Raw genomic sequence first — 26,873 nt, 5'->3', positions numbered from 1 at the left:
AGGAAGAAAGGGGAAGAAAGAAAGAGGCAGGGAGGGAGAGAGGAAAGAAAAGAAAAGAGAGAAAGAAAGAAAGAATGAACGAAAGAAAGACAGACACAGGGCAGGGGGAGGGAGAGAAGGTGGGAGATTGGAAGGAAGGAAGGAAGGCAGCCAGCCATTTGCTTAGCACTCAGAGGATTTGCTCTATGATTCAGATAGCAAACATCTAACAGGAAGTATGTAATCAATTGAGATAGAAATTGAAGGAGACGGTGCTAAGAAGTTAAGGTGTTTGGTTTAGATATGTGGAATCTGATGTCCATGTAGGACATACAAATGGAGTCAACTCAGGGACAATTATCAATATTGGTCTGTAGCTCAGGAGAGAGGTTGGGGGTAAAGATCATGATGTGAAAGCTTTCATCAGCAAAGAGTTGTTTGTAAACTATGGAAGTGAGTGAAGCTGCCCACAGACAATGGAAAAAGTGAAAAGACAAGAAGATTGAGGACAAAGCTCTGGAGCTAATAGAGGAGAAGGAACAAGTGAAGAAGACCTGGGAAGGGGCAGCCAGAAAAGTGGGAATAAGGAAATGCGAGTTGTAAGCCGGGAAAGGGGAAAGATGGTGGCAATGGTCAATAGTCACAAGCCTCAACCAGATCAAGTGAAGTGAGAATTGGATAATGCTGCAGGACAAAGAATAATTTAAATGGGTTGAGGGTTGAGGGGGACGGAGCAAGATGGCGGAGGAGTAGGAGACCTGGATTTCGTCTGGTCTCAGGAATTCAGCTGAATAGGGATCAAACCATTCTGAACACCTACGAACTCAACAGGAGATCGAAGAAAGGAAGAGCAACAACGCTCTGAACAGAAAAGCGACCACTTTCTGGAAGGAAGTTCAGCCAGAACCTGGTTGCTCAGCTTTGGTACTTTGTGAAATGTGTTTACTTTGGGTTGTCTGCCTACCAAATCCGTTGTGGCTATCCAACGTGAGTCCTTGGAAACTTCCTCACCAAGAGCTACAATTATGTCAACCTCTTCTTGTTTCAAGGGTTCTGCCTCGTTCCCTTTTTGACTGAGCTGAGGGCTGTGATGGACTGGGTATGGACAGACACGACCTTGAGCCTCTCCAGCTGGATCTGTGTGGAGGACATCTATGCTCACATATTCATCCTGAAGTGTTGGCGGGAGTCTGAAAAAAGATACCTGCAGCCCCGGGGGCAGAAGAAGAAGAAAGTGGTGAAGTACGGCATGGGAGGCATGATCATCGTTCTGCTCATCTGCATCGTCTGGTTTCCCCTTCTCTTCATGTCCTTGATCAAATCTGTGGCGGGGGTCATCAACCAGCCCCTGGACGTCTCGGTCACAATTACCCTGGGAGGGTATCAGCCCATTTTCACAATGAGTGCCCAGCAAAGCCAGTTGAAAGTTATGGATCAGCCAAAGTTTAATAAATTTATGAAAGCTTTCTCTAGGGACACTGGTGCTATGCAATTTCTGGAAAATTATGAAAAAGAAGACATAACAGTAGCAGAACTGGAAGGAAATTCAAATTCTTTGTGGACCATCAGCCCTCCCAGTAAGCAGAAAATGATGGAGGAACTCATGGACCCCAATAGTAGCTTCTCTGTTGTTTTTTCATGGAGTATTCAGAGAAACATGAGTCTGGGCGCAAAAGCAGAAATAGCAACGGATAAGCTTTCTTTTCCTCTTAAAAATACTACACATAAGAATATAGCTAAAATGATAGCCGGCAACAACACAGAAAGTTCAAGAACACCAGTGACTATAGAGAAGATCTACCCATATTATGTGAAAGCACCTAGTGATTCGAACTCAAAACCTATAAAGCAACTTTTGTCTGAAAATAATTTTATGAATATCACCATCATTTTGTCCAGAGACAATACAACTAAATCTAACAGTGAGTGGTAGGTTCTCAACCTTACTGCCAATAGAATATTCAATCAGCATGCCCAGGCCTTGGAACTGATGGTCTTCAATGACAAAGTCAGCCCCCCAAGTCTGGGGTTCTTGGCTGGCTACGGATTGTCTTCTGACCTTAGCAGACATGGCCTCAGTCAGACGTCGCAGTTTGGGACATGGTCCGATGTCCAGAATGGCCTGAAGCTACTGTTTCACAGTTTTCTGATCCTTAAATGCTAGGACACATATATCCCCAACAAGACAAGAACGTCTGTTAAAAAATAATTGTCTATGCAAAATTGTATTTATAAAAATAAAGAGCTAGGTGCAGGAAAAAAAAATAAAAAAAATAAATGGGTTGAGGGTTCCAGAAAGTTGGAGATGGTAGAAAGAGTCAATGCAGATGTCTCTAACGAATCCAGTGTTGTAATAATAATGGTTAATATTTATAGAATGCTTACTAGAACCCAGGCATCATTTACATACAGTACCTCACTTAAACCTTATAGCAACTCCTTGAGGAAAGTACTATTACTATCTCCATTTGATGGATAAGGAAAATGAGGCATAAGGAAGAGAAGGAACTTGCCTAAAAACTCAAATCTAGTGGTAACAACATCAGGATTTGATGTTTGTTGATCAGGTAATCTGATTTCAGACCCCAACTTTCTAACCTCAGGCTAAATTTCTTCCCTTCATAGAAGAAAAAAGGCAAGACTAAAGTTAAGTAAAGAGGGGCGCCAAGAGAAGTTTCCTATACATGCTTGATTTTGTATGGGAAAGTTTTGAGTATGTTTTTATACTGAGAAAATGAATTAGTGAAGAAAACCTGAAGATCCTAGAAAGAAAAGAAAATCAATGGCACACATTCCCATAGGAAGAAGGCAGGATCAGAAGCAATTCCTTATCTATTATTAATTCCTCAAGTCCTTGGTGAATGCTTACATGTCAGAATCTGCTTGGCATTAGGGACTCAGTGGTGAACTACAGAGATGGGGCTCTCACCCCAGGAAGCTTCCAGTCTAGCAATACAGAGACAGGTCAAAAACAAGGAAACAGACCAACAACATAAACCATAGTATGTGTGATGAGGGAAGCAAATGGGGCGCTGGGACAGAAAACAACCTCCCACAAATAGTGACATTTAAACTGAAACTGAAGTATGGGAAAGAGGCAGACTTGGTGAAGACTGCAGGATAGGGGTCAAGGTGGAGAGCACGGGAGAGAACAGAATGAGGTGCCACAAAAGAGGTAAGCAAATCACCTCGGTGGCTTTTAAAAAATACTGTTGACCAGGAAATCAGGATGTCTGGTCAGACAAAGAAATGACATCATCACATTTACGTTTTTAAACAATTAAGAAAACTAAATGGGGCAGGGGAAGGAATCAGCTTTATAAGGGTAAAAGGTCAGCTCTTTTTTAAAACAGGAAAGAAGGAAAGAAATACTTTTATAGACAAGTTTAAACGTGAAAGGGAGAATTCACACCTAAGGACTTCTATTGTCTCTGAAAAAGGAAAGACCCTAGTCCCACCTGCAGTGATTAAAGGGCACGGGATGGGGCTCAAAGGAGAGATGGGAGGTCAGAAGCAGCCAACAAAGGGAATTTGGAAAGGAAGACACCTGGGAAAATAAAAGACCTAGAGGGTAGCACTGGAAGCCTCAGAAGATGCTGGAAACCAGCTCTTTCAGGGGAGCCACTGTCATTGGGCAAGATTATGTAAGAGTCTCCACTGTGCCGAAGAGACTGGGGACTCTTAGACTAACAAAGACATGAACTGTAGAGCAAGTGCAGAGGAAAATCCAGGTAGTTGAGAATTTTCAATAAGAAACCATTACAGAGATTAACCACGGATCCAAGGCTGTGTCAGAAAGTAAGCCAGGAAAGCTAGTTAGACTGGAACAGTTAAACAGGAGCCTTAATGCAGCTGAAGAACGAACAGATTTAGCGAGGGGAGAGAGGAGGGATGCAAGCACATGGACACTAATGGGATTTCAAAAAAGGAGCAGTTTCAAGCAATGACAAGGTCTGTGCTGTGATTACGGAGCAGCATTGGCAGCAACCAGTTTGCCCATTGCCCTCTTCAGGGAGCCTCGCAAATAGACAGGCTTTTGTTTATGGACATTATCTAGATTCCACATAAAAAGCATTCTAGGACCACCAAATATTAGAGTATTGTTGTGAAGGGATGCTGGGGAGATGGCTTCAAGTCATATGTTGATGGTTGCCGGGCACCTTCCCCAAATCACTTAAACCCTGAGTACAGTTACTGACCATATTATCCCAGCAGGTGGAAAAATTCTATTTAAGAACAATTTCCACCATTATGTCATCAAGAAACTAAAATCACTGCCTCGATTCAAAATATCACTGTTGCTGACACCCAGTTCTTACAACCCTGGTTATTTCTCAATCTTGGATGAAATGCCTGTCAAGATTTCAGTTGGCCTAAGGCAAGATGATTACCCATGGGTGGTGGTTGTTTTTTCCAGTCAACTAGAGGATTAGCTGTGAGATTCAGCCAAAAACCCAGGGACAGCTTTGGAGAAATGAGGGTGAGAAGTAGGAATTGAAGCTCCACACACCAGCTGTGAAAGGCTGAGCAGAGTGGAGTTAAGATCACTGGCTCAGTGGTCAGCTCTGAAATCCAACTCCATCTGTACTTGCCAGCTGAGTGGATGAATCTCACTTTCAGTGTCCTCTTCCATACAGTGGCTAATAATATCTACTTTGCCTGCTTTGTTACAAAGATTAAACAAGATTGAGTATGTAAAGCATTAAGCACAGGGTTTGGCACATAGTACTATAGAGGTCATTAAATGGTAGTTGTTGTTGTTGTTGTTGTTGTTGTTATTAGGTTCTCAAATTGTATACTTAGGACAATGAATCACTTCCAAGACATTGCTGAGGGGTTCTAGCTTCTCTAGATAGTTCTCTAAAGCAATATATATATATATAGCAGTGTGTCAGTAAGCCCATTAGGGAAAGGGTAAGGAGGAGAGGAGAGCCCTGATTTGTAATGGTTACCAATTTCCATGGTGTAAATACATCCACCATGATTGACTTCAAGCTACCAACATGGCATCACCAAAAGTACATTTGGTTTTCAGGAATCGATACAAGCCTGCTCCCATACACCACTGAACATTTATCTGAGAATATCCCTCAAGAGTTCTTGGGAATTCATTTGTTAATGCACAAACACACACACACACACACACACACACACACACATCAAACACTTATTCTACTCTATGATGGGCCAAGCATCTACTGTAGAAAGAAGATTTTTAAAAATGAACAAAGAAGACATGGTTCTCCCTTCCTTGAAGCTTGTAATCTTGGAGGAAAATGGACAATTAAACAGCTATTACAACACTGTGAGGATGTGCCATGTGGAGAGAGCAATGTGACAAGGAAGGTCAGGGAGGACACCTCACATCAGAGAACTCTCCTAGTCTAGAGGATGAGAAGAAGCCAGCCAGGTAAAGGGCTGGGAGTGTGTTGAACAGAGGAAGAGGAGCAATGGCCTGGAGTACTAAGAAAGCAGAAACTAAGAGGAGATTAGTATGGGTGGGCATGGTATTGGGGGGGCAGGGCTAGTCCCCAACTAGACCATTAGAGGCCTTGTAAGCCATGTTAGGAGAGCCAGCATAGGGTTTTAAATAGAAGAGTGAGATCTGATTTTGTAAAGATCGCTCTGATACAAAGTTTATATAATTAAAAAGAAAATAAAGGTCAGCCTACTTAGAGTGTGAATGAAGGAGTGGTGGGGAGGGATAGACAAACCAGAGGCAGGGGATCCCACTTGGAGGTTGTTACTATAATCTGGGCAAGAGATGATAGTGACCTGCCCCAGAGTCTTATCAGGATGGGGAAAAGGGGACAGATCTGAAAGATAGTTGGGAGATAGAGCCACAGGAGCTGGTGACGGATAGGAGAGGGATGTGAAGGAGAAGGAGAGGTCAAGAATGATTTTCAAGTCTCTGACTTGGGGCACCAGGTAGATAAGGGTGCCATTCTCTGAAAACCAGAGGAAGAAGAGCTGAAAGAGAAAGAGTATGGGATTCAGGATTGGACATGTTGGGGTGCAGGTGCCTGAGAGAGTGGGATAATCCCCCTAGAGTTCAGAAGAGAAATCTGAGCTAGTGATAAAGCCATCAGAGCCTCTAGCATATAGGTCACAGCATAAGCCGTGGGAGTAGTTGAGATCATCCATGGAGGTATGTAGAGTTAGAAGAGAAGGAGGCTTAGAGTAGAACTCTAAGAGTCATCAATATTAAGCCCCCAAAAGAAGAAGCACCTAGGGGAGCCTGAGAAAGAGCAATCAGGGAAGTCAAAGGAAAACCAGGTAAATGAGGAAGGAAGACTCAATCAGCAAAGTCAATGCTACTGAAAGATCAAGACCGGGAGGACTAGGAAATATCATTGGCAATCCCTGATGACTTTGGCAAAATTCATATCAGAGGTGTGACAGGGATGAACGTCAAATTGCAGGGGCCAGCAGAGGAAGGATGTGGAGGTAGCAGGTATACACAATCCTCCAAGAAGATTGACAATGAAAGATGTAAAGAGTTTAGACCATAGCTGGGTAGGAATGTGGGGTTGATGGAGGGTTGTTCTACTTTGTTTTAAATGTAGAGAGACATGAGCATGTTTAAATGCTGGTAAGGAGGATCCATCAGAGAGGGGAGGCCAAGGGAGCAGGAAAAAACATAATGTGGGCCAAGCTATGCCTGTGATGGACTCCAGGCTTCCAGTCACCTCTGGGGTAGGAACTAAACCCTAAGGGTCTCAGAGCAAGCCAGAGTTCATTGTCCTAGTAGGGAGGAAAGGGAAGAGAAGGAAAGGGTGGAGCACTAAGGAAAATATGTAGGTTAAATAAATGGGGCCACATCAGTATGTGAGTTCCTGGTACCAAGCCCCAATTCTAGTCAAACACTACCACTTGAGGGAAATGTGATTAAAACTTATCTTAGGTTATTCTATGAAATAAGCTTTTGGTTTTTAACCAAAATAAACCTTTAGATCCTTTAAATGCTTAGAAAAGGAGTCCAAACTGGCAACCTGTAAGTCCAATCCAGCTGGCAGACAAATATTTTGCCTAAATAGTATAACAAAATTGAAGAAATTTCACATAAAAATCTAGACTCCGGAATTCTCTTGAAAACTTGAAATCTGGAAATGCTAGGACCACACGTCATCCATCAGATGACTTAAGTGGTTGCTGCCACGTTGAAAAGGGGCAAACACTCCCCAGGTTGTCCTAGCCTCACCCGGCCTCCTTCCTTTCCTGCCCAGCCCATAGAGGAGGACTCTTCCACTCTGGCGATGGCTCTGTCATCTGTTTCAGCTCTGCTCTTTTTGGGGGCACCTTCTACGTGCAGGGCAGAGAGCTAGGGCACCTTCTACGTGCAGGGATACAACAGCAACTGCAACACTGTCCCTGCTCATGGAGCGTGGAAGCTGGGGAGGCTGGTGGACCCTTAATCTCAACAACACGAAGCTGCTGGCACTCTTTGACAGTACAGATTTAACTCTGCATTTGGAAAATATTCCAGCTGTCTGCTCGTCCCACACACCCACTGATGAACAAAAGCACATTCAGAATGGATGCTCAACTAGCTATAGAAATTGTGACACAAATTTCCTGGAGTTGACATTGTACTGTAGCTCACTGCTTTCCGAGTGAGGCCAGACCACTGACTGAAGAGGGCAGGGGAGAACAGTTCAGCACAACACCAGAGAATTTAAAAGAGCATTGGAATGTTTTTGGCAATGGCAGTCTCATTGTATTCCTTCCTTTTTCTTTACAAATTGAAGACATTTCCAATATTGTGCCAATATCTGACCCTGTCTTTGCCAGACTCAACCGAAGAGAGACAAAAGCAATAGGGCAGGTATGACCCGTAGGGCTCAGAAGATTTGTTTGTTTTGCTAAAACTCTTTCAGCTGATCTTTTGGCCAATGTAAGTGTGTCTGCCTGCCCATGTCCCTTGAGGGTACTATTTTAAGGAGAAGGTGCTCCTTGGAACAGAAGGGCTTTTTCATTATTGAGCTTTCCCTATTCCTGCTGCAGAGAGAGTAGGGAAAACAAATTTGATAAAGTTTTAATGTAGACTGAAAAAGGGCACTTCACACACAAGTAAGACCTTTATTTCTTGCAGTAGAATTTTCACTGAAAATGAAACAAAGATGAAAACAGCTGAGGCCCCAAGGAATTTCATACAATAAGACTCAACTAGAATATTTCTGTTTTGAGAACTAGTACTAATCAAAGACTCTGAAGGGGAGTGGAGTACGGGTAGAAGAGGCAAGCTGTTCTAAGTTTGGGGCTGAAACAACTACCAGGATTTAGAAAGGAGGTCACACAGGCTGCTCTGTTGACCCAGCAGTTCCTCCCCCCATCCCTCCCTTCCAAATCAAGACAACAGCATAGCTCCGTGCATTATGGATCGTGAACTTCGTGTTTGCCCAGGACAGATTTGGACTTGGACCCCAGCTGTGCCCCTTACTGGCCAGGTAACCTCGTGCATTTACTAGCTGGTAACATTTTTACCTCATGTGTCTAGGCTTCAGTTTCCTCATTTATCAAACATGGCTATTAATCCACATTTCAGGGGGTTGTGCTGACAATGGAGTGAGAAGCCTTGCAAAAAGTGGCTTGTCCATAGCAAGCATTCAGTAAGGGACACCAAGAAAGAGACTGAACTCTTCCGAGCATATGGTCAAATAATATTGGGAACCTGTTACGATGTCAGTTATTATCAAACTTTGACATCTGAATTCTGGTATTCTTAGCCTAGTTTTCAAACTATTCAGGAGCCCGTTATATAAATCTAAAGAACTACTACAAAAGGTAAACAGGGTTGGGGAGGTGGGGCTACACCGACTAGGGGACGAAGAGGCTAAGAGGTGTGGGAGGGAGATGTTGTTTGCATTGTTTATACCGTTTTGTATGCTTAGAAGTTTTTACAGCGTTACTGAGGTGTGATTGACATACACTAAAATTTACCCATGAATTTAGGTAACGTATATAATAACGTAATCATGTAACCACCAAAGCAAGATATACAACCACTATAGCCCCCTAAGAATACCCCTTTTGCTCCTTCACAGTCAACCCCCTCCTCCACCAGGATCCCGGGCCACCACTCGTCTGCTCTCAGTCATAATTGTTCTGTGTTTTCTAGAACGTCATACAAATGAAACCATACGGTATGTAGCATTCGACCTTTACGCTTAGTATTTTTTTTTAAATTCATCCATGTTATCGCATGTACCAATACTTCATTCCTTTTTATTGTTGCGTAACAATCCGTAGTATGGATGTAACACGATTCATTGATCCATTCGCCAATTGATGGATATTCGGGTGGTTTCCGTTTCGGGGTTATTGTAAATAACTCTGTTGTTAACATTTGCCTACAAGCTTTTTGTGTTGTAGCCTTTAAATTTTGCCCCAAATGCATGTATTCCCATTTTCAAATTAGGGTTTGGTAAGAATCACCTCTCTAAATAACTGGAACCCAGAATAAATGAATATAATTACAGTTTGAATGACCAAGATTTACATAACTTCTCTCTGCATGCAGTACTCAGTTGTCGTTTTGGGTACTATGTCTTCTGATATACTAAATATGTAAATGTACAAGAGCTATTTGGCTTCTTCTAAGCAGTCCATCTGGTTGATTGCCCCAGCAGACAAGATCGATCAAATCACTATGATGATGCAAAATGCTTCCCTGCAGCCTTAAGGGTATTTGATTTTCTTTAAAAAATAATCTTTAACAGCTACATGCAACAACACATAGGAGATGGGAATACGTGTGAGGCAAACGTTATAACCACTACACTACGGAAATGGGGATGGGAATACGTGCATTTGGAACACAAGAATACATAAATTCAAATACAGTCAAAACTAATCTAGGGAGATAAAAGTCAGATGAGTGGTTACCTCTAGCAGTGGTATTGACAGGCCCAGGAAGGGAGAGGTGGGAGAAGAATATGATCGAGTCTTAGGGTGCTTCAACTGTTCTCTATCTTCATCTGGGAGCGGGTCTCATGAATGCATTCATAAATAAAAATTCATCAAACTATGCAATTAACATTAATGTACTTTACTATATGTATGTTTAACCTCAATTAAAAGAAGTAAAAAGCAAATAATAATCTTTCAGTCTGAGTCAAATGAGATCATACGTATGACTGCCTGGCATTATACCTGCCACATAATAAATGGTGCTTATTAATATTCATCTTCTTCCCTTGCTTTCATTTCCAAGGGAAATATTTGGCAGAATGTTAACATTACAATCATGGAATTTAAATACTCACTCTTTTTTTTTTTTTTGCCTGCATAGATGGGGTCACATTGTCTCCCCTGAAAACTGATGCATAATGGGGTATGGGAAAAAGTGCAGGGTAGGGTCTTCACACATCCTATCTTGCCTTACCTGAGTGGATCCCAGCACAGATTTTCAGCTGGACGTTGGGCTTGTGTGGAATCTCGAAGGTCTTGCACATAGCAGCCAGGTCCAGGGCCATGCTTACTACTTCCCCAGTGTGGAGGAGCCCACTGGGCTTAGGTACCCCAGATAACACCATCTCTGAAAACACACAGATTAATGACAAACTTTAGTTAACTTGAGTTAACTAAAGCAGACTAAGTTTTTAAGGCTGCTAGTAGAGGCTTGCCATTCCAAACCTTTACCTGGAACTTCCTCCTCGCAGCTTGGAAAGTTTATGCACAGGGTCCAGAAAAACTCCCAGGAATGGGTTCTTAAGAGCAAAAGTCACCAAGCTTGGGTGGTCTGGACATAAACTTATCCAATAAATATTTCTGGTCCATAATGTGAATAGCTTGCCTCTTGGCAGCTGATGTTTAACACTTCCTATGTTCGGGTAGCATTGTTTTCTTTGTCTTTCTGAAATAGCCTTGTCCTCTCATATTCGGTTTCATGGCAAACAAGAGAAACAGTTTCGGTCAAACAGCCATGTTTGAGTCAATTTCTTATATCTGCCTTTCATACCAAGAATAGGAACTCTGGGCCAAAGTTACTGAGGGCCACAAGAAAAAAAATGAAATAATACATCAAATGTTAATTCTTCAACTTCCACAAGACCATTTATACAGTCAGAAGGGTACTTATGGAATAACAGCCCAATAGCTTGGAAGAGCCAGTGGAGCTTCCAAAGATATAGAAAATACATAAAGATCAAGTCCTAGGTTCAATGTGAACAAAGTGGATTTCCTGGATCAAAGATGAATGACCTCTCTTGAAAAAGCTAACCTTCTTTAGAGAAATGTGACAAAAATCTCAAAAGCTTTAAATGGTATAATCTGTAAGTGGTTCCCCAAGAGTGGTGATCCATGGCGTTAGCAATTCCTCCAAGAGATGAGGATGGAGAAGTTGGAGGAGAGAAGGTTGATAAAGAGGGGTCAGCAGGATCAGAACATGGTAGAATTGTAATGGGCATCGATATAATAAAGAATGAGAACTTAGACACTTAGACATTGACCTTTAATGTATGACTGCTCTGCTCTGCTCTGCTGGAGAGAATATCTGATTGTTTGGAATTTTCATTTAAGAGGTGATGCTAAACGATGTTTTTAACCTTTTCTAACGTTGTTTGAATGGGTAGGGAGACACTCTCTGCTCAGCACACCCACTTTATTCCTGCCTGGATGCTGAAGGTGCTGCTTCCAGATACCATTCAGCAGACACACATGCACACACACCTATGGTTGTCATGACAATCGAGGCATGGTCTAAACAAAAAACACACTGAGTCCATATCTGAATAGAGCCAGTAACTCAGACATTTTGGTAAAGCCTTTTGTGTTTTGGTTGGGGTGAGGGAATTTGTCTGCCCAGCAGCAAAAAAAAAACTTCATCTGTCTACACAGCAGACAGTAATACTGCCTAACTAAGTACAAAATCCTGGGATTTGGGGATTAATTGATTAATTAATTAATTTAGAATTAATTTAATTTAAATTAAAGCATTGGCATTTAAAACATCAATTATTTTTCAAAAGGGCTCTCTGAATGGGGTTTGTCCATCTCTTCTAGGTCCTTACCCACCAGGGGTCACAAGGACTAAACCACAGTAAAAATAACTGCCAAACCAGTCTAGCACAGAGTTCTTGTTTCCGGGAAACATTTCTGGTCATTTTGTTTTGGGGGAAACATTAAGGTCCACAAGTGTCAATCTACCACTTGTTTTTTCACTTGCAAGCATTCTGATGCTCAATTCGAATGATTATCTAGGGTCTAATGACTCACTTAGGGAGCAACTTATCTAAATTAGAGCCCAAGTACTCAGAAACAATGAGAAACAGCTAATAATGGTACCTAATTTTCATTGAATGCCTTAGACACTCGGAAAATTATCATCATTACTAATAAGCAATGACTTTGTGGTAGACACTTGGGCTAGAGAGAGATATAAGGCTCAGGGAAGTCTATAAATATAAGCCACACTACAGGGCCAAACAAAGCAAACAACCGACTTGTTAGACAAGTGGGTGATTAGGAAACCTTGGGGCAAACAAAGTTTCAGGGGGCAAGTGAGACTTCAGCTGAGCCTCATAAAAAGCATAACATTTAAGCATACTGGAAGTAAAGGAAGAACTATTACAGGTAAAAGAACTTCAGGAAAGTGTGCGATGGTTTGGGTATTACCTTGTTTGGCCAACAATGTTCTACAGAAGAGCAATGGAAAATAATCCTGTGCAGTGATGAATGAACCTTACCCAAAGAGAGGTCTGGCCTTTGCCCTCAGCTACTAGGAGTTGACCTCTAGGCCTTTGGAATATCTTGCCTAATAGGTAGGTCTTTGTTGTTTGCAAGCTTTGGCCACTAACAATCTAACGATGTGATTTGTGATGGGCCCTCAGGGCATGCAATATGCTGTGACCTCCAGAGGGAATGACGACTAAAGGTATTAGCCTGACCTCTGCAAGTAGTTGGAGACTAAAGGTCAAACACACAGGCAGCATGTGATCAAGCCCCAGTAAAAACTCTGGACACCAAAGGCTCAAGTAGCTTCTCTGGCTGGCAAAACTTTGCATGTATTATCACATGACTCGATTGGGAGAGAATGCAAGAAACTCTGCATTTGGACCCCTCCTGGACTTTGCTCTATATGTCTCTTCCTTGGCTGATTTTAATTTGTATCTTTTTGCTGGAATAAAACTATAATAGTTAAGTATAACATTCCTGAGGTCTGTAGTCATCCTAGCAAATTATCAAAACTGAGGTGATTATGGGGACCCTCAAATATGTAGCCAGAGGATGGTCCTGGGACCACCAAACTTGTGGCTGGTGTCTGAAGTGAGGACAGTCTTGTGGGAACTATGCCCCTAAACTGTATAGTTGGTGAAACTCATGGCAAAGGCTAAAGAATTCAGTTATGGGGACACTGCACACAAGCTTGGAGAGTTTGGATATAATGCTGTATGCCATTAAGTTCTTGAAAAGAGAACATGATAAAGTATAGTTTCATCTCATAGTAGTGCAAAAGACAGGGGCAAGGAGACTCGTGAGGGAACTCTTTTTTTTTTAAGATTTCATTTATTTATTTGAGAGAGAGAACGAGGGAAAGAGGGCAGGAGTGGCAGAGGGGGAGAAGGGGAGGGAGAGAATTTCAAGCCGACTCCCCTCTGAGCACTGAGCCCCATGTGGGGCTGGATCTTGCGGGGCTCGATCTCACAACCCTGAGATCATGACCTGAGCTGAAACCAAGAGTTGGACACTTAACTGACTGAGCCACCCAGGTGTCCCTGAGGGACTTTTTCTTGTTCAGATGTAGGAAGATGATGGTCTAGACCAGGGCTGAGGCTAAGAAAGGGAAAGGTTGTGTGAATAATAACATTTATTGTGAGCATATGCTGTACCAGGCATCATAAGTACTCCATACACATTTTTTCTTTTGCCTTTTTGTTATTGTTCTAGTTTTGTTTGTTTTTTTAATGTTCATAGTCCCTGCTTTATGTTCATTTGGTCACACACACTTTAAAACACACTCATGGGGTACTTGGGTGGCTCAGTTGGTTAGGCAACTGCCTTTGGCTCAGGTCATGATCCCAGGGTCCTGGGATTGAGCCCCAAATTGGGCTCCCTGCCCAGCGGGGAGTCTGCTTCTCCCTCTCCTCTGCCCCTCCCCACTGCTTGTACTCTCTCTCTTTCTTTCTCTCAAATAAATAAATAAAATCTTTTAAAAATAATAATAAAACACACTCACAAAATACCCAAACATCCATAATTAGAAGGGCATAAAACAAGGGACTTACAAGCTGAAAGAAAATCCTAAGCTTCAGAACAAAACAATACCAATCGACTATTGGTTTCACCAAAATTCCTTTGGCAAACACACAAAGATGTTTTGTTTTCAATAGGAAAAATTTAAGGACAAGAACCAAGCTTTTTGTGCTCCCTGAGGCAGGGTGTGACTTCTCTCCATATGTTTTTAATCCTAAAAACCATTTTATAAGGTAGACAACATTATTATTTCTATTTTCAAGATGAAAAAAAACTGACGCACAGAGAGATTAATTTGCCCCAAATTACCCAGCAGGCAAGTGGCAGAGCTAAGATTTAAAACCAGCTCAAAACCATGAGAGATGATGGACTCTGAAAAACAAACTGAGGGTTCCAGAGGGGAGGAGGGTAGGGGGATGGGTTAGCCTGGTGATGGGTATTAAAGAGGGCACATTCTGCATGGAGCACTGGGTGTTATGAACAAACAATGAATCATGGGACACTACATCAAAAACAAATGATGTAATATATGGTGATTAACATAACAATAAAAAATTTAAAAAAAATAAAATAAATAAAACCAGCTCAAATCTGACTGCAGAGCCTGACTCATAACCATTCTATCAAATGAGCTCTACCTCATGTAAGACATTGTGTTAAAGGAATCAACAGTATTTGCTAGCCAACTGGATATAAGAGAAGAAGAGTACAGGGTGACTTCAGAGTTTAGCACATTGATAGAGGAAAAGATGTAGTGGCCCCTACAGCCCAATTCTTCTATTTCACCATGAGCAGAAAGGACATGAAGAGATCTGGGTCGTGGCCCCAAATGTGCTACTAAGGGGACCTTGGTTAAGTCACTTAATTTTCCTGGGCCTCTGGTTCTTCAGCTGGAAGGTCTCTGCCAGCCATGAGAATTAGCATAGTGAATGGCCAGCAGCATGAGCTCTAGAATGAAAGAGATTTGGGTTCTGGCTTTTGCTAGCTATGTGAGCTTGGGCAAGTAACTGAGCGTCAGCAATTCTCATCTGGGAAATGGGGATTGTAATATACAGGTCATAGGGATTTTATGAGGATATTTACTGTAATAAAATAATCCATGTGAAGCCCTTAGCACAATGCCTGGCATATGGCTAAGCATTAGATATATGCTGGTTTTACTGTTAGTATTCCAGCTCTAACATGCTGTGAGATAATGCAGAATTGATTAGCCCTGAGCCCCCCATTCCAAATAATTCCCTTGGCCAAACTCAAAGTTGAATAACTAATTGGTCAATCCTTATTAATAAAGATATGAGAGAAACTAACATTTTTAAGCTACCCTTATGTAAATGTATATTCTATATTCTACTTTGTGACTTTCATTGCTGTCCGGTGCTGTGGTGATACATACTGTAAGAATACAAGTTCACACTGACATGTAACCAAACTGTGAAACAACAGTAAAACAGACAATAGCATAGGATGAAGATTCAGCATCACATCAGACCTTGACCAAAACTTAAATGAATCAGCACTTTCCTAAAGCATAACAAAGCAGAACCTAGAATCCCAAGTACTTATTCCATTTTTTTAATCAACTCCAAGCAATAGCTACTTCAAATTTAGCCAAAAGATTACTTCAATTTTCTTTTTTTTTTTTCAGTAGTGGCCATCAGAGATAGTATAATGACCTCACTCACATTTCTATATAATGAGCTTACCCTTGGTGAATGAAGGAAAATCCTTTAAATACACAGATTATTGAAAATCAGCATCCCGGCTTACTAAGCATGTAGTGTCCTATATTTACCCATTAATAGATCTGTTAAATATCCTCATCATTTACTGGGAGTATGTTTGGGTCTAAACACTTGTTCATTGATTCTGAATTAGAGGCATAGGGAAGAGAAGCTCAATCAGAGAAAAATTAAATACAAAGCAAATGATGACATAGTCTTGTATGATAGCAACTTTAATTCTATAATGCAGTGTTTTCCAGTAATGAAAAGAAACACAATGAATTGTACAAGCACAATAGTTTCATCAACATTAACTTCATAATGCAGTATTTTTCAGTAATGAGTGGAAATAAAAGGAATTGTGTGAGTCACAATGAAGCATGCAGTGAATTGCATGATCTGTAGGTCAAGTAATGAAGGTAAAATGGGAGAAGCATCATTCCCTCTTCAACGTGGTTACTGGTCTCAGTCTTTCTATTTATCACTAGACTGTAAATTTCCTAAGTGTAGAAATCCTGTATGTCATGTTCACCCTTATAACCTCCAGAGCTAACATAGTGCCTGGCACAGATTGGATTCTCAACAATTACAAACTGAATAGATGAATTGTAAATATTTTTTAATTATAAATATTTTTAAATCTATTTTCAGTTTGCCTGATGGCTAATGAAACATTTCATTGTTCCTGTCTCAATTTATACAATTAAAATTGAAATTAGAAATTATGATTGTTGATACCATTTTATCTAATTATTGTTCCATGTTTGCTACACCATCTTTCAAGATTCACCTCTTTCTCTCACTGGGTAAGGGGAAAGGGAAAATACCAATGTGAACAAATGGGGGTTTAAAGGTCATCCTGAGAGTCTGACCCCCCCAAAAAGTATAAAACCAGTTTATTTCCATTATTATTGAATAAAAATGCTTCTCAAGCCAAATCAATAGGCTTTTTCTAGGTGCCCACTATGAAAAAGTCAAAGGCACAATGGAGACCACTAAGTATTGCTTCCTAGGAGATTATGACTTAGGAAAGTTAGAATTTTTACACTTGATCTTAGTCAAAAGGCCGAGAAGCGATGAAAAGTTAGAATTTTTATACAAATTATTTGCTTCCATTAATTCCTAACTTTGTTCCACTGCCATTTAATATTGCTCCATGTCTCAGGGACTGTCCATTCATCAATAACTACTCACATGCAACTCTGACTGTCTCTACTTTGTAGACATCATAACGACCTATAATTTTGCTGAAGGTGGTGTGCAGCTTGTTCAGAAACAAGTATATCCACTTGTCCAGTGCAGCTTGGACACTCCTTTGTACTGCAGGCTGGCGCCGGAAAGTGGAGTGAAGCCCACAGTGCCACAGGAAAAGGGGTAGTGAGGTAGAAAAAAGTTAAATCAGGCAAAATAATTGGCAAGACCTGATTAGGCAATGGTACCTCCTTATTCAGCACAATTTTTTGAAGCTCTCAATTCTGAGCCAGGGAGACTGGAAAGCGATGGGCCAGTTAATTGCTTTAGAAAATATTCTTCATTGTTTATATGTTTGGTTGGTTTTTTTGTTTTGGTCTGGTTTGGGGGGAATCTTTGTTTTTGTTTTTTGTGTTGCTCAGCATTGCTTCAGACTGTGTTAATCAAAGCTAGGGCAGCTTGTTTGATGGGAATACCATCCCCTAACATCTAGACTCTCCCTGTTTCTGTCGATCAAGTGAGTGGGTTTATATAACAAGAGATTCACAAGGATTGGGAAGGCTGTATAAAACTCGTTTAGAGAAGTCCCAGGCTGAGGTTCATTTGCTTGCCAGTTATCCTGATTTCTGCATGTATTCTAGATCTTTTATTTCTTGAATGTCAGTGGCACTTTCATTTCTTCAGATAAATTATTTTGAGTTCATACTAGACTCTTCGCTGGAAAGAGGCTTTCTGCCTCCCCCTCCGACCCCCTACCCAGGAGAGTGTCTTCAGCAGTGACAAGGCATGCCTCTAAGCTTTTCTAAACTCTATGCTCTCTTTCTCCATCTGTGAAACAGGGAAGACCCCTTGACCCCCGGTTAGGGACTGACTGCTTTGACTGCCTGCAGCAAACTCCTGTTACGCAAAACGTTAAGAATGTTTTAACCTGGGCACCTGGGTGGCTCAGTCATTAAGCGTCTGCCTTTGGCTCAGGTCATGATCCCAGGGTTCTGGGATCAAGCCCCGCATCAGGCTCCCTGCTTGGCGGGGAGCCTGCCCCTCCCCCTGCTTGTGTTCCCTCTCTCTGACAATAAATAAATAGAATGTTTCAACCTTACAATTTACAATTTCGATTTAGGGGTTTTTCATTGAACTTTCAAAACTTGCTCCCAGGCAAGATGACCTCAGGCCTCATTGCTGATGGGGCCACTGTATCCTTCGCTATGGAAGGGAAGAACTGTATGGCCTATTTACTTCAGATTTTAAAACACACTTCCTAAGATGAAGAAGTATATCTTTCTAAAGCAATTTCCTGCTGTTTTTGCTAAACTGGATGCCTTTTAGCTCTAAGAAACTGATTTAAGTTAAAAAAAGAAAAGTGGTGGGGGTGGAGGGACTTAACCAAATCACTGCAACATACCGTATTAACAGCATGCCTAAGTGCTAAGCTCACTGCTACTTTACTCAAACGCCTGCATTTTCTTCTTTTGCAGATAGGATTTGCTCTCCACCTACTAACAGTCATGTGCAAATTTTATAATACTGTAGATTGCTGATCTCTCTGCCTTTTGAGTTGAAATCCTAACTCCAGTTATGTTAATTTACCTGAAAAAGATAGATGCACTCAGGTTACTGAGTTTGGCAAGGTTGGCCTTGTCTTAGGTCATCAGCAACTTGTTTTGGTAACATGCCTTTTTTCAGCTATGAATTAGAATAGTTATTTATCCGGGGCACCTGCGTGGCACAGTCGGTTAAGCATCTGACTTGGTTTCGGCTCAGGATCTCCGGGTCATAAGATCAAGCCTCACATCGGGTTCGGTGCACAGCGCAGAGTCTGTTTGAGATTCTCTCCTCTCCCTCTGTCCCTCCCACTCGTGCTTGCTGTCTCTCTAAAATAAATAAATCTTAAAAAAAAAAGAAGAACAGTTAATTATCCTCAAGGAAAAGGACACACAAGGCCCAATCTTCACGTCTGTAGCATCATTTGTCACCACTCGCACTTTTGATTGTTCTGTGTTCCATATATAGAGTAGGGTATTGTTTGTTTGTTTGTTTGTTTGTTTGTTTAAAGATTTTATTTGTTTATTTGACAGAAAGACAGAGAAAGAGACAGAGCACAAGCAGGGAGAGCAGCAGAGGGAGAGGGAGAAGCAGGCTCCCCGCTGAGCAGGAAGCCGGATGCAGGACTCAATCCCAGGACCCTGGGGATCACGACCCAAGCTGAAGGCAGACGCTTAACCAACTGAGCCACCCAGGTGCCCCTAGAGTAGGGTATTGTTTGTATTGTTTGCCTGGTCATGATGGATTGATACCAAGCCAAGCACATTCCCTAACCCGGGCTTCCCTGGAGCCAGTGTGGAGATGGGGTCATGGGTGCTATCAGGGACAGAGTACCAGGAGAGTTAATTGGAGGAATGGAAGCTCTGCCTGTAATCTCTTTCACTCTGAGTTTTCCTGACTGAGCACTTTGGTCATTGAAATTGATGCCTCCCCTAACTGGAGACACTTTTATGGGATCCTGGACCTCTCAAGGTGATTGAGCAGGCCCAGCTGCTGCCTTGCAGGGATCTGCAATTTGGCTGGTACAAGCAATGAGTGTTGTTTGAGAGCTCTAGGACTTTGAACTTTGCCGGGAGTGTGGGGGTGTGGGGCAGGGAGGGGTGTTAGGAAGAGCAGGCTATTATTACCTTCTTCACAGGGAGTTTGGCGTTACAAGGACAATTTACCCTGACTCCTCTAGTTTTGGGGATTAAAAAATCTACCATTATTTGAATCTTTAAGCTGTTAGAAGAAGCAACCAACTAAGATCTCCATTCTGGCTACAGGGTAGAAACAATCGGAGTGATTTACCAGGTACTTTTAGTGCTCATTTCACTTGCAGAGAGCTTGGGACCCTCCCTAGAGGGATAAAGGATGAATATTTATTGGAGTCTAATAATAGTGGTAAAATCAAATTTGTCTTTTTTCAGTGAAAGAAATAGGGTGATATTTTTGTATTTCCCTCAGGAATTCTGTCTCAATAGTCCATTTTTGATACATATTCACAATCTACCCTGGTAATATGCTAAATACTTATAAAATACAGCATGATCTGGCTATATTGTTATTTTTTGTATTCATGGTTAATTAAGGAATACAAAATGCAGTCAGGCTTCCAGTCAATATTTACAGAGTACCTACCATGTCCCGGGCACTGGGTGAGGTACCAGGGACACAAAAATGAACAAAATTCAGTCCTCACACAAAAGTAACATGTAATCCTCCTAGAGTAGGGTATTGTTTATATTGTTTGTCTGGCTATAAGCTTGCCCCTGTTTTTACTGTTTATTTTATCTTCTACTTCTCTGCCCACTGTCCCACCCCACTGACCCCCAAGCTGTCCCTCCAGCTCCAAGCATGTGCCTGCCTGTGTGCCTCCCATTCCTTCCACCCCCAGATGCCCCTCACTTCATTCAGGGTTCTGACCACACCACAGAAAACTGCAATCCCACTCCCTCTCTCAATCCCCACATGGCTTTATTTTTCTTCTAGCATTTATCACCACCTGATACATCATATAACTATCTGTTACTCTGTACCTTTTCTATCTTCCTCCACTAGACTATGAGCTCCACAGAAGCAGAGACTCAGTCTGTCTTGTGCACTGCTATATTATCTGCCTAGTACAATGCCTACCTAGCACATAGTAAATAATAAGTATTGATTCAATGTCTAAATGAAAAGAGTCAGCAAGATGGGATCCAGAACCTAAGTAGAGAGGTTGGCCTTGGAAAAACAAATGGCACAGCTCTTCCTCCGAAAAAAGAAGAAACAAGGTAAAGATGAGCCTTTATTTGATAAGGTTAGAGATAGTTGGAAATGGGGGGACATTGGTCAATTTCACACTTCAGAGCCTATAATTGGGAAGGAGGGATGGTGGAGCAAGGTGATCCTCTGGGAGCGAGATTAAGAAGGAATTAAAGAAAGCATTAAAAGTGAGGAAATGCCATAAGGCAGTTAGGGATAAATAGAAAGACTGCATACAGCTGTAGTCTAGGTGGCCCAGAACATCCAGGTCAATGGCTGGAACTTACACACCCAGACCTCAAGACAGATGGAGAGCTAAAACTCCAGGACTAGAAAACACTTGCATACAGGTAGTGGTGGCAGTTCGGAGTAGGAGTTAAATCAGAGAGGGTTTAGAACAAGTGAAAAGCATGCCAAGGACAGACCCCAGGAAACTCTAAGCATTTAAAGTGCATGTGAAGGATGCTGCTGAAAAACTGAGAGGGAGCCTGCTGGGCAGTAGGAGGTGAAGAGGAAAGAGGGAGTAGGGAAATTCGGTGAGGAAAAAGCTTCAGAGAGAAGGGAGGAGTCAATGGTGTCAAATGCTAGAAACAGGTCAAACAGAAGAACCAGTTATCCCTACTGGTTATTAAATAATTATGGTTTTGGCAATTACACTGCTACTAGATGTTTACTGATTCCCTTGCTTAAAACAATGCTTAGTTTACTTGTTAAACTGCTAGGCCAGTAGTTTCCAAGCAGGGCTGCACATTAGAATCCACCAGTGAGCTTTTAAAATACTAATGCCTGAATTTTCCCCCTGAGTATTTACAGCACAGTGTCTGAGAGGTGGGGCCCAGGCATTAGTTTATTATGAAAGCCCCAGGGGATTATAATATACAGCCAGGATTGAGAAGTACTGTGCTAGGGGAAACTGAGCTTTCCACAAATAACCACATGGAGGAACTCCATGTTTGGCGCATACTGAACAACGCTAGCCCACCCAATAGGATAGAGGACAGAGAACTTTGGTCCTTCGGATAATGGGAACAATCTGTTGGGATGCTGGTGGACCTTGCCTAGGCACCTAAGCCTGGGGATATAATGGTCACCCTCTCTGCCAGGTACCTGCTGCCTATTTGCTTCCTTGGTTTGGCAGATCCTTCAAACAAAGATCCTTGTCTGTTCACATCATCATCACCATCATCAACATATCTATCGAGCTCTGTATTGTACCAGGCACTTGCTAAGAGCATTACATGCATTAACTCATTTAATATGACAGTCCTATGAAGTTGGTACAGTTTTTAACCCCTATTACATGGGATGGAGAAACTGAGGCTCATAAAGTGACTTGCCCAAGGATCATAAAACTAGAAAAAGGCAGAACTGGGACACTAATCCAGCTCTGGCTCACTCCAAAGCCTAAGCTCTGAAACATGTTTACATCATACTGCTCCATAACACTGCTGGAGTTGGAATCCTCTACCTGCCTGAGCACCTCCCCTTGCAGCTTCCTAGGAGGACTGCTCTCCCAGCTCCACCTCCCCCTAGACTGGGCACTTCCTTGCAAGACTCATGCACAGCTGCCCAAGATCCAGTGCTGACATTTAACCCTTTCCTTGGTAACAAGTAAAGATTTGTCTTCTACCTTCGACGCACGTTGACTTCTGTTAGAGGCACTGAGAGTTACCAAAATCCTAGTGAAATGAGAACTGACCCTTAAAAATCCATGCAAGCAGAACACAGAATTAAAACCAAAGATGTAAAAGTATTATTTCCATGACTTCAGCAATTAGCTCTCAGGAAAGAGCATTCCAGAGAAATAAGTTAAATAGAAATGCATGAACTAACCAAATCAGCCTTTATTACTAACATTGTAGTTCAATAAAATAAGCAGGTGGTGGTTTTTTTGTTTTTCATGCATTAGGTCTCGGATCTTGTCCACTATAAGTACTTCCGTGTTTGCTATATTTCTCCATCTAAGCATCCATCACAAAGAGAAATTATTTCATGAGAATACTTTGCTCCCCATGTATTAATCTCTATTTGAAAGCACCTAGAAGGCAGAGGGGTTTCCATAAAGGGCTCTTCACTTATAATTATCATCCCTTTAGGATCCAGTAACCAAGCCAGCTATGAAGGGGTGCACCAGTGAGATCTGCCCTTAATGCTGTGATAAATTCATACCTAAATGGGTGCAGTTAGTGAGGACTGGGAAATCACCCAAAATTACCAAAGACATCATCACCTCTACCAGACTAACTGTGTTGGGAAATTCATCTTATATAAAATCTTCTTTATTTGTTCGAAAGTGGGTCTTTGAGATGGGTTGTTTTTCTTGTACCTCCTAATCAACGGCAGTGATCAAGAGTAACATCCAGGCACTGATTTACGGATATTCTGAACAGAACTGCAGAATTGAACAACTTGGAATCATCTTAGTCCCAGTGTTCCCCATATTTGTTAATGTTTGCCCCACCAGCCAGGAGGATTTGATTGAGCTTTACATTCAGAAGCATGAACTACAAAATCAATCCATGTGATTTTTATAAATTTTATAAATATGAAATTTGATTATAAAATTCAATATATTTTTCAGACCACTTACAAAAACTTCTCTCAGGGGCACCCCAGGACCACCCCAGGATTCCCTGATGTAGTATCCCTTTTTAATTTAATTTTTTTATTATTTATTTATTTTTTTTTTTTTTTGGTATCCCTTTTTAATTTTAAAGATGAGGAAACTAGCCCAGAGATGCTAGGATGCCAGAGGCTTGGAGATTCAAGCACAGGAGGGCAATTAACCCCATGTCTGGGGCTAGACTGAAGGACTCTGTAACATCCCTGGCAGATCCTTTCCACTCCACCACTGTCCCATGAACCCTTTGAAAGTCACAATTCTCATTTTGTGTTTTAGTAAATTAATTACATAAATCATCATAAACACATATACATGTTCTAAATCCCAAAATGACGGGTATTGTGGCTCCATAGCTGTATCTGCGGATGGGGCATGCTGCATATGAACATGCTTGCCTTGTTTTCTTCATCATATGTGTCACTTTGTCATCATGTTTTTAATGGCACCAGAGCTCTCCAGAAATACTGGGCTGCCATCTCAGCATTTTGCTGTCTCTTCTCTCTCTACATCTTCTCTGTAGAAGGTTTCCTCTCTATCTATGGCTACATTACAGCCCTAGGTAGTGGTGGTCCCCAAACTTCCATCTCCATCTGAGCCTCTGTTCCAAGTTCCTGGCACATATTCAAATTGCCTACTGGATCATCTCTACCTGGAAATGGGCTTAGAAAGGCCGGGAAAATGCCAAGAAGTTGTAGGTTACTTTTGTTGATATATCTCTTTCCAAGACATAATATGGGTTTGTGCTTAGCTGATGACTTCAGATGATGATCAAGTTCCCTTTCCCACCTCACCTCCTTACCTCTGCATACGCTGAAGGGCAAGGACAGTGATTCTCAGGCTTCCCTATAATTAGCTCAAGAGAGAGACATTGGAATGCCTAACAGAACAAGAGTCTTCTTTCTGTGGGAGGAGAGAAAAGAATTAAAGAAAAATTAAAACTTAGCATTAGAAATAATCAAAACAGAAGCATGTGCCAAACTCTCTAGACAAAAGTAAAATTTAATCCCTCTGAAAACTATGCTCACGTTCACTGATCTATTTATTCATTCAACTAATATTTACTGAGCACCTACCATGTGCCAACCACATTCTAGGCCCTCAGAATCCAGCAGGGAGCAGAGCAGACAAAGGCCCTGCCCTCAAAGAGTATATAGTTCAGAGGCAGAAGATAGCAAATATGCCAAACATATATAATTTTTCAGTTTGTGGTAAGACAACAGGAGTTTAGGCAAATTAATCTATATCAGGGATGAACCATGGCATCTAAGCCAGGTAAGGAAAAAAATGGGGTATGAAAGAAAGTGAAGTACAGTGAGGTCAGTGGATTGGATGTCCCACCTAATGCATTGGTGGAGTTGGGAAACTCAAGGGCATTCACTAAAAAAAAACTAAAGGGAATTCCCCTGACATGGAGATGTGGAGGTGATCCAGTTATGTGTAATGATAATATCTGAGGTGTGCTAGAGAAATGGGTAGGTGAAGAAAAAGATCTAGATGAGGGACTTCACATCAAAATGACCTGTGTGTCTTTTTGCAGGTATGCCATTGTTTCGATTGCTACGTGAGACAGGTGAAGAAAAAGATCATGGGGGTCAAAGAACTGACAGAACAGAACACGTCATCCTCATGGATACTAAGGTCGGCCAAAATTATAATGGAAGTCGGGTTGGAGAGAGAGAAGCCCAGGACTGAAACTGTGTCCTTCTACCGGAGAGCTACATGGGAATAAGGGAGCAAGCTGGAGCCTTAAACAGGTTTCTCAGTCTCTCTGGGTCTCAGTTGCCTCATCTGAAAATGAAATGGCACAAATAAATAATCTATAAGGTGACTTCCACCTAATAGCTCCAGTTTCAGACAAGCTAAGATGGTTGATGCAACCCCTTGGCCTCCCTCTGACAAGTAAAAAGGGTCAAATTAACAAGTGTATCAACTCATGATTCATCTGTCAAACACTATTTAGAATTACACTGTGCATTAGGCATTCCTTCATGAGATCTAGCCTTGAGGCCTTACTAAGTGTCTTAATTAATCATGAGGGAAAGAAAATTCAATTTTGCCACCAATACCTGTCTCTCTCCTCACTCTGTTTATGTCATTCCCACCACTTAAGAGCTGACAACGCTCCTTTCTGGTCAAGTGTGACTTTCTCAGCCTGGCATTTAAGAATCACCACCAAAGGACCCATCCTGGTCATCCAGTTATTCCCAGCTCCCCAACATGCGCTGACCAGCTCTAACAATGCTGCTTAGGCCCTTTATTCCCTGTTATCCTGCACAACCCACACCCTGTCTCTCCCACACACATACTCAGCTCACTCCTGTAGAGGACAGAGTGATGTCAGCCCAGCCCCTGCCATAGACAAGTTCCATATACAGTTAGTGCTCAGTATAGAAATGACCTTGCTCATCTGCACTTGTCTAAGGGAGTCCACTTTTAGATATTTATGACATATAGTGACTAGTATGAGCCTTCCCCCATGAAGAACAGTAGTCTGTTGTTTGGTTTTGTTTTCAGTCTCTGTGGGATTACACTTAAATTGCATGGTTGTTGTTGAAAATTAATTTACTTAAACATATATTAAAGCTGGGTAATAACAAGATAATTGGGGGAAATAGTAATAGCCTATGAACCCAAACAGTGTAGTTATTGGTATAAAGTAAATTTTCCATTACCATCAAAATTTCATGATTCCCCTGATCTGAGAGTTGAGACAGATTTTCTTATTATATACTATCATCTCTCCTTCAGCTCTTCTTTGCATTTATTTAAACATACCAAGAGCAGTCAATAATGTTCAATTGTTCTGAATGAAATTCCCATGTCCCTTGATTTATCTGTTAAATGGCATTCAGAAAAACATGAAACCATTGGTCAACATATACAATTCCCAAGGGTTTTACATTTAAAATAATTAAATGAAAACTAATTTCAAGGAACCATGCCCCCACCCTCACTCACCTCCTATTTCTCTTATGGACAATGTCTTTTATGACAGTTTTAATGTCTGTTGAAAATATGTATAATTTTTGTGATTTGTTGGAATTTATAAACCTGGAGGGATTTCTTAAAATAAATAAACAAATCCTAAGGGTGAGAAGAATTTATTTAAGGACTCAACATCCTGGGGAACAAAATCCACACTCAACATCATTATGATTGGAATGTGGTCAAATGAACCAAATCCCAGAGGATCCCTGTGTTCCAGATGCAGCCAGAGTATTTTTAGTCCTGCTCTCCTTTAACTCAGTCTACCTAGATTTAGATGGGGAAACTCACCCTAATATCTAGAAGACTTTACACTATGGAATTTTGGTTCAGTACTTTTTCAAAAGCATAAGCTATTCAGGTAGATAGATAGATAGATAGATAGATAGATAGATAGATAGATAGATAGATAG

General features: G+C 41.5%; 1 protein-coding gene and 1 long non-coding RNA gene across 2 annotated transcripts in view; one reads left to right on the top strand and one right to left on the bottom strand.

Moving 5' to 3' along the window:
• LOC141370683 (uncharacterized) overlaps positions 1 to 26,873 on the bottom strand; it is a 266,080-nt gene that overhangs the window by 197,480 nt on the left and 41,727 nt on the right. The window contains exons 3-4 of the mRNA XM_073881469.1: positions 24,275 to 24,375; positions 10,364 to 10,516 (exon numbers count right to left, since the gene is read on the bottom strand). Of these exons, the coding sequence (XP_073737570.1) occupies positions 10,364 to 10,514 (151 nt within the window). The 5' untranslated portion in view covers positions 10,515 to 10,516; positions 24,275 to 24,375. The remainder of the gene's footprint in view (positions 1 to 10,363; positions 10,517 to 24,274; positions 24,376 to 26,873) is intronic.
• LOC141370687 (uncharacterized) lies at positions 20,770 to 25,309 on the top strand. Its single transcript, XR_012374945.1, has 2 exons — positions 20,770 to 20,881; positions 25,013 to 25,309. It is a non-coding gene; the product is annotated as an uncharacterized lncRNA (long non-coding RNA).

Source organism: Callorhinus ursinus, unplaced genomic scaffold (assembly GCF_003265705.2).
Source record: "Callorhinus ursinus isolate GAN/ISIS: 27379988/994484 unplaced genomic scaffold, GSC_fseal_2.0 scaffold42, whole genome shotgun sequence".
Lineage (NCBI taxonomy): Eukaryota > Metazoa > Chordata > Mammalia > Carnivora > Otariidae > Callorhinus > Callorhinus ursinus.
The sequence above is the reverse complement of the archived record's forward strand: the minus strand, read 5'-3'. Positions and strand labels throughout refer to the sequence as shown.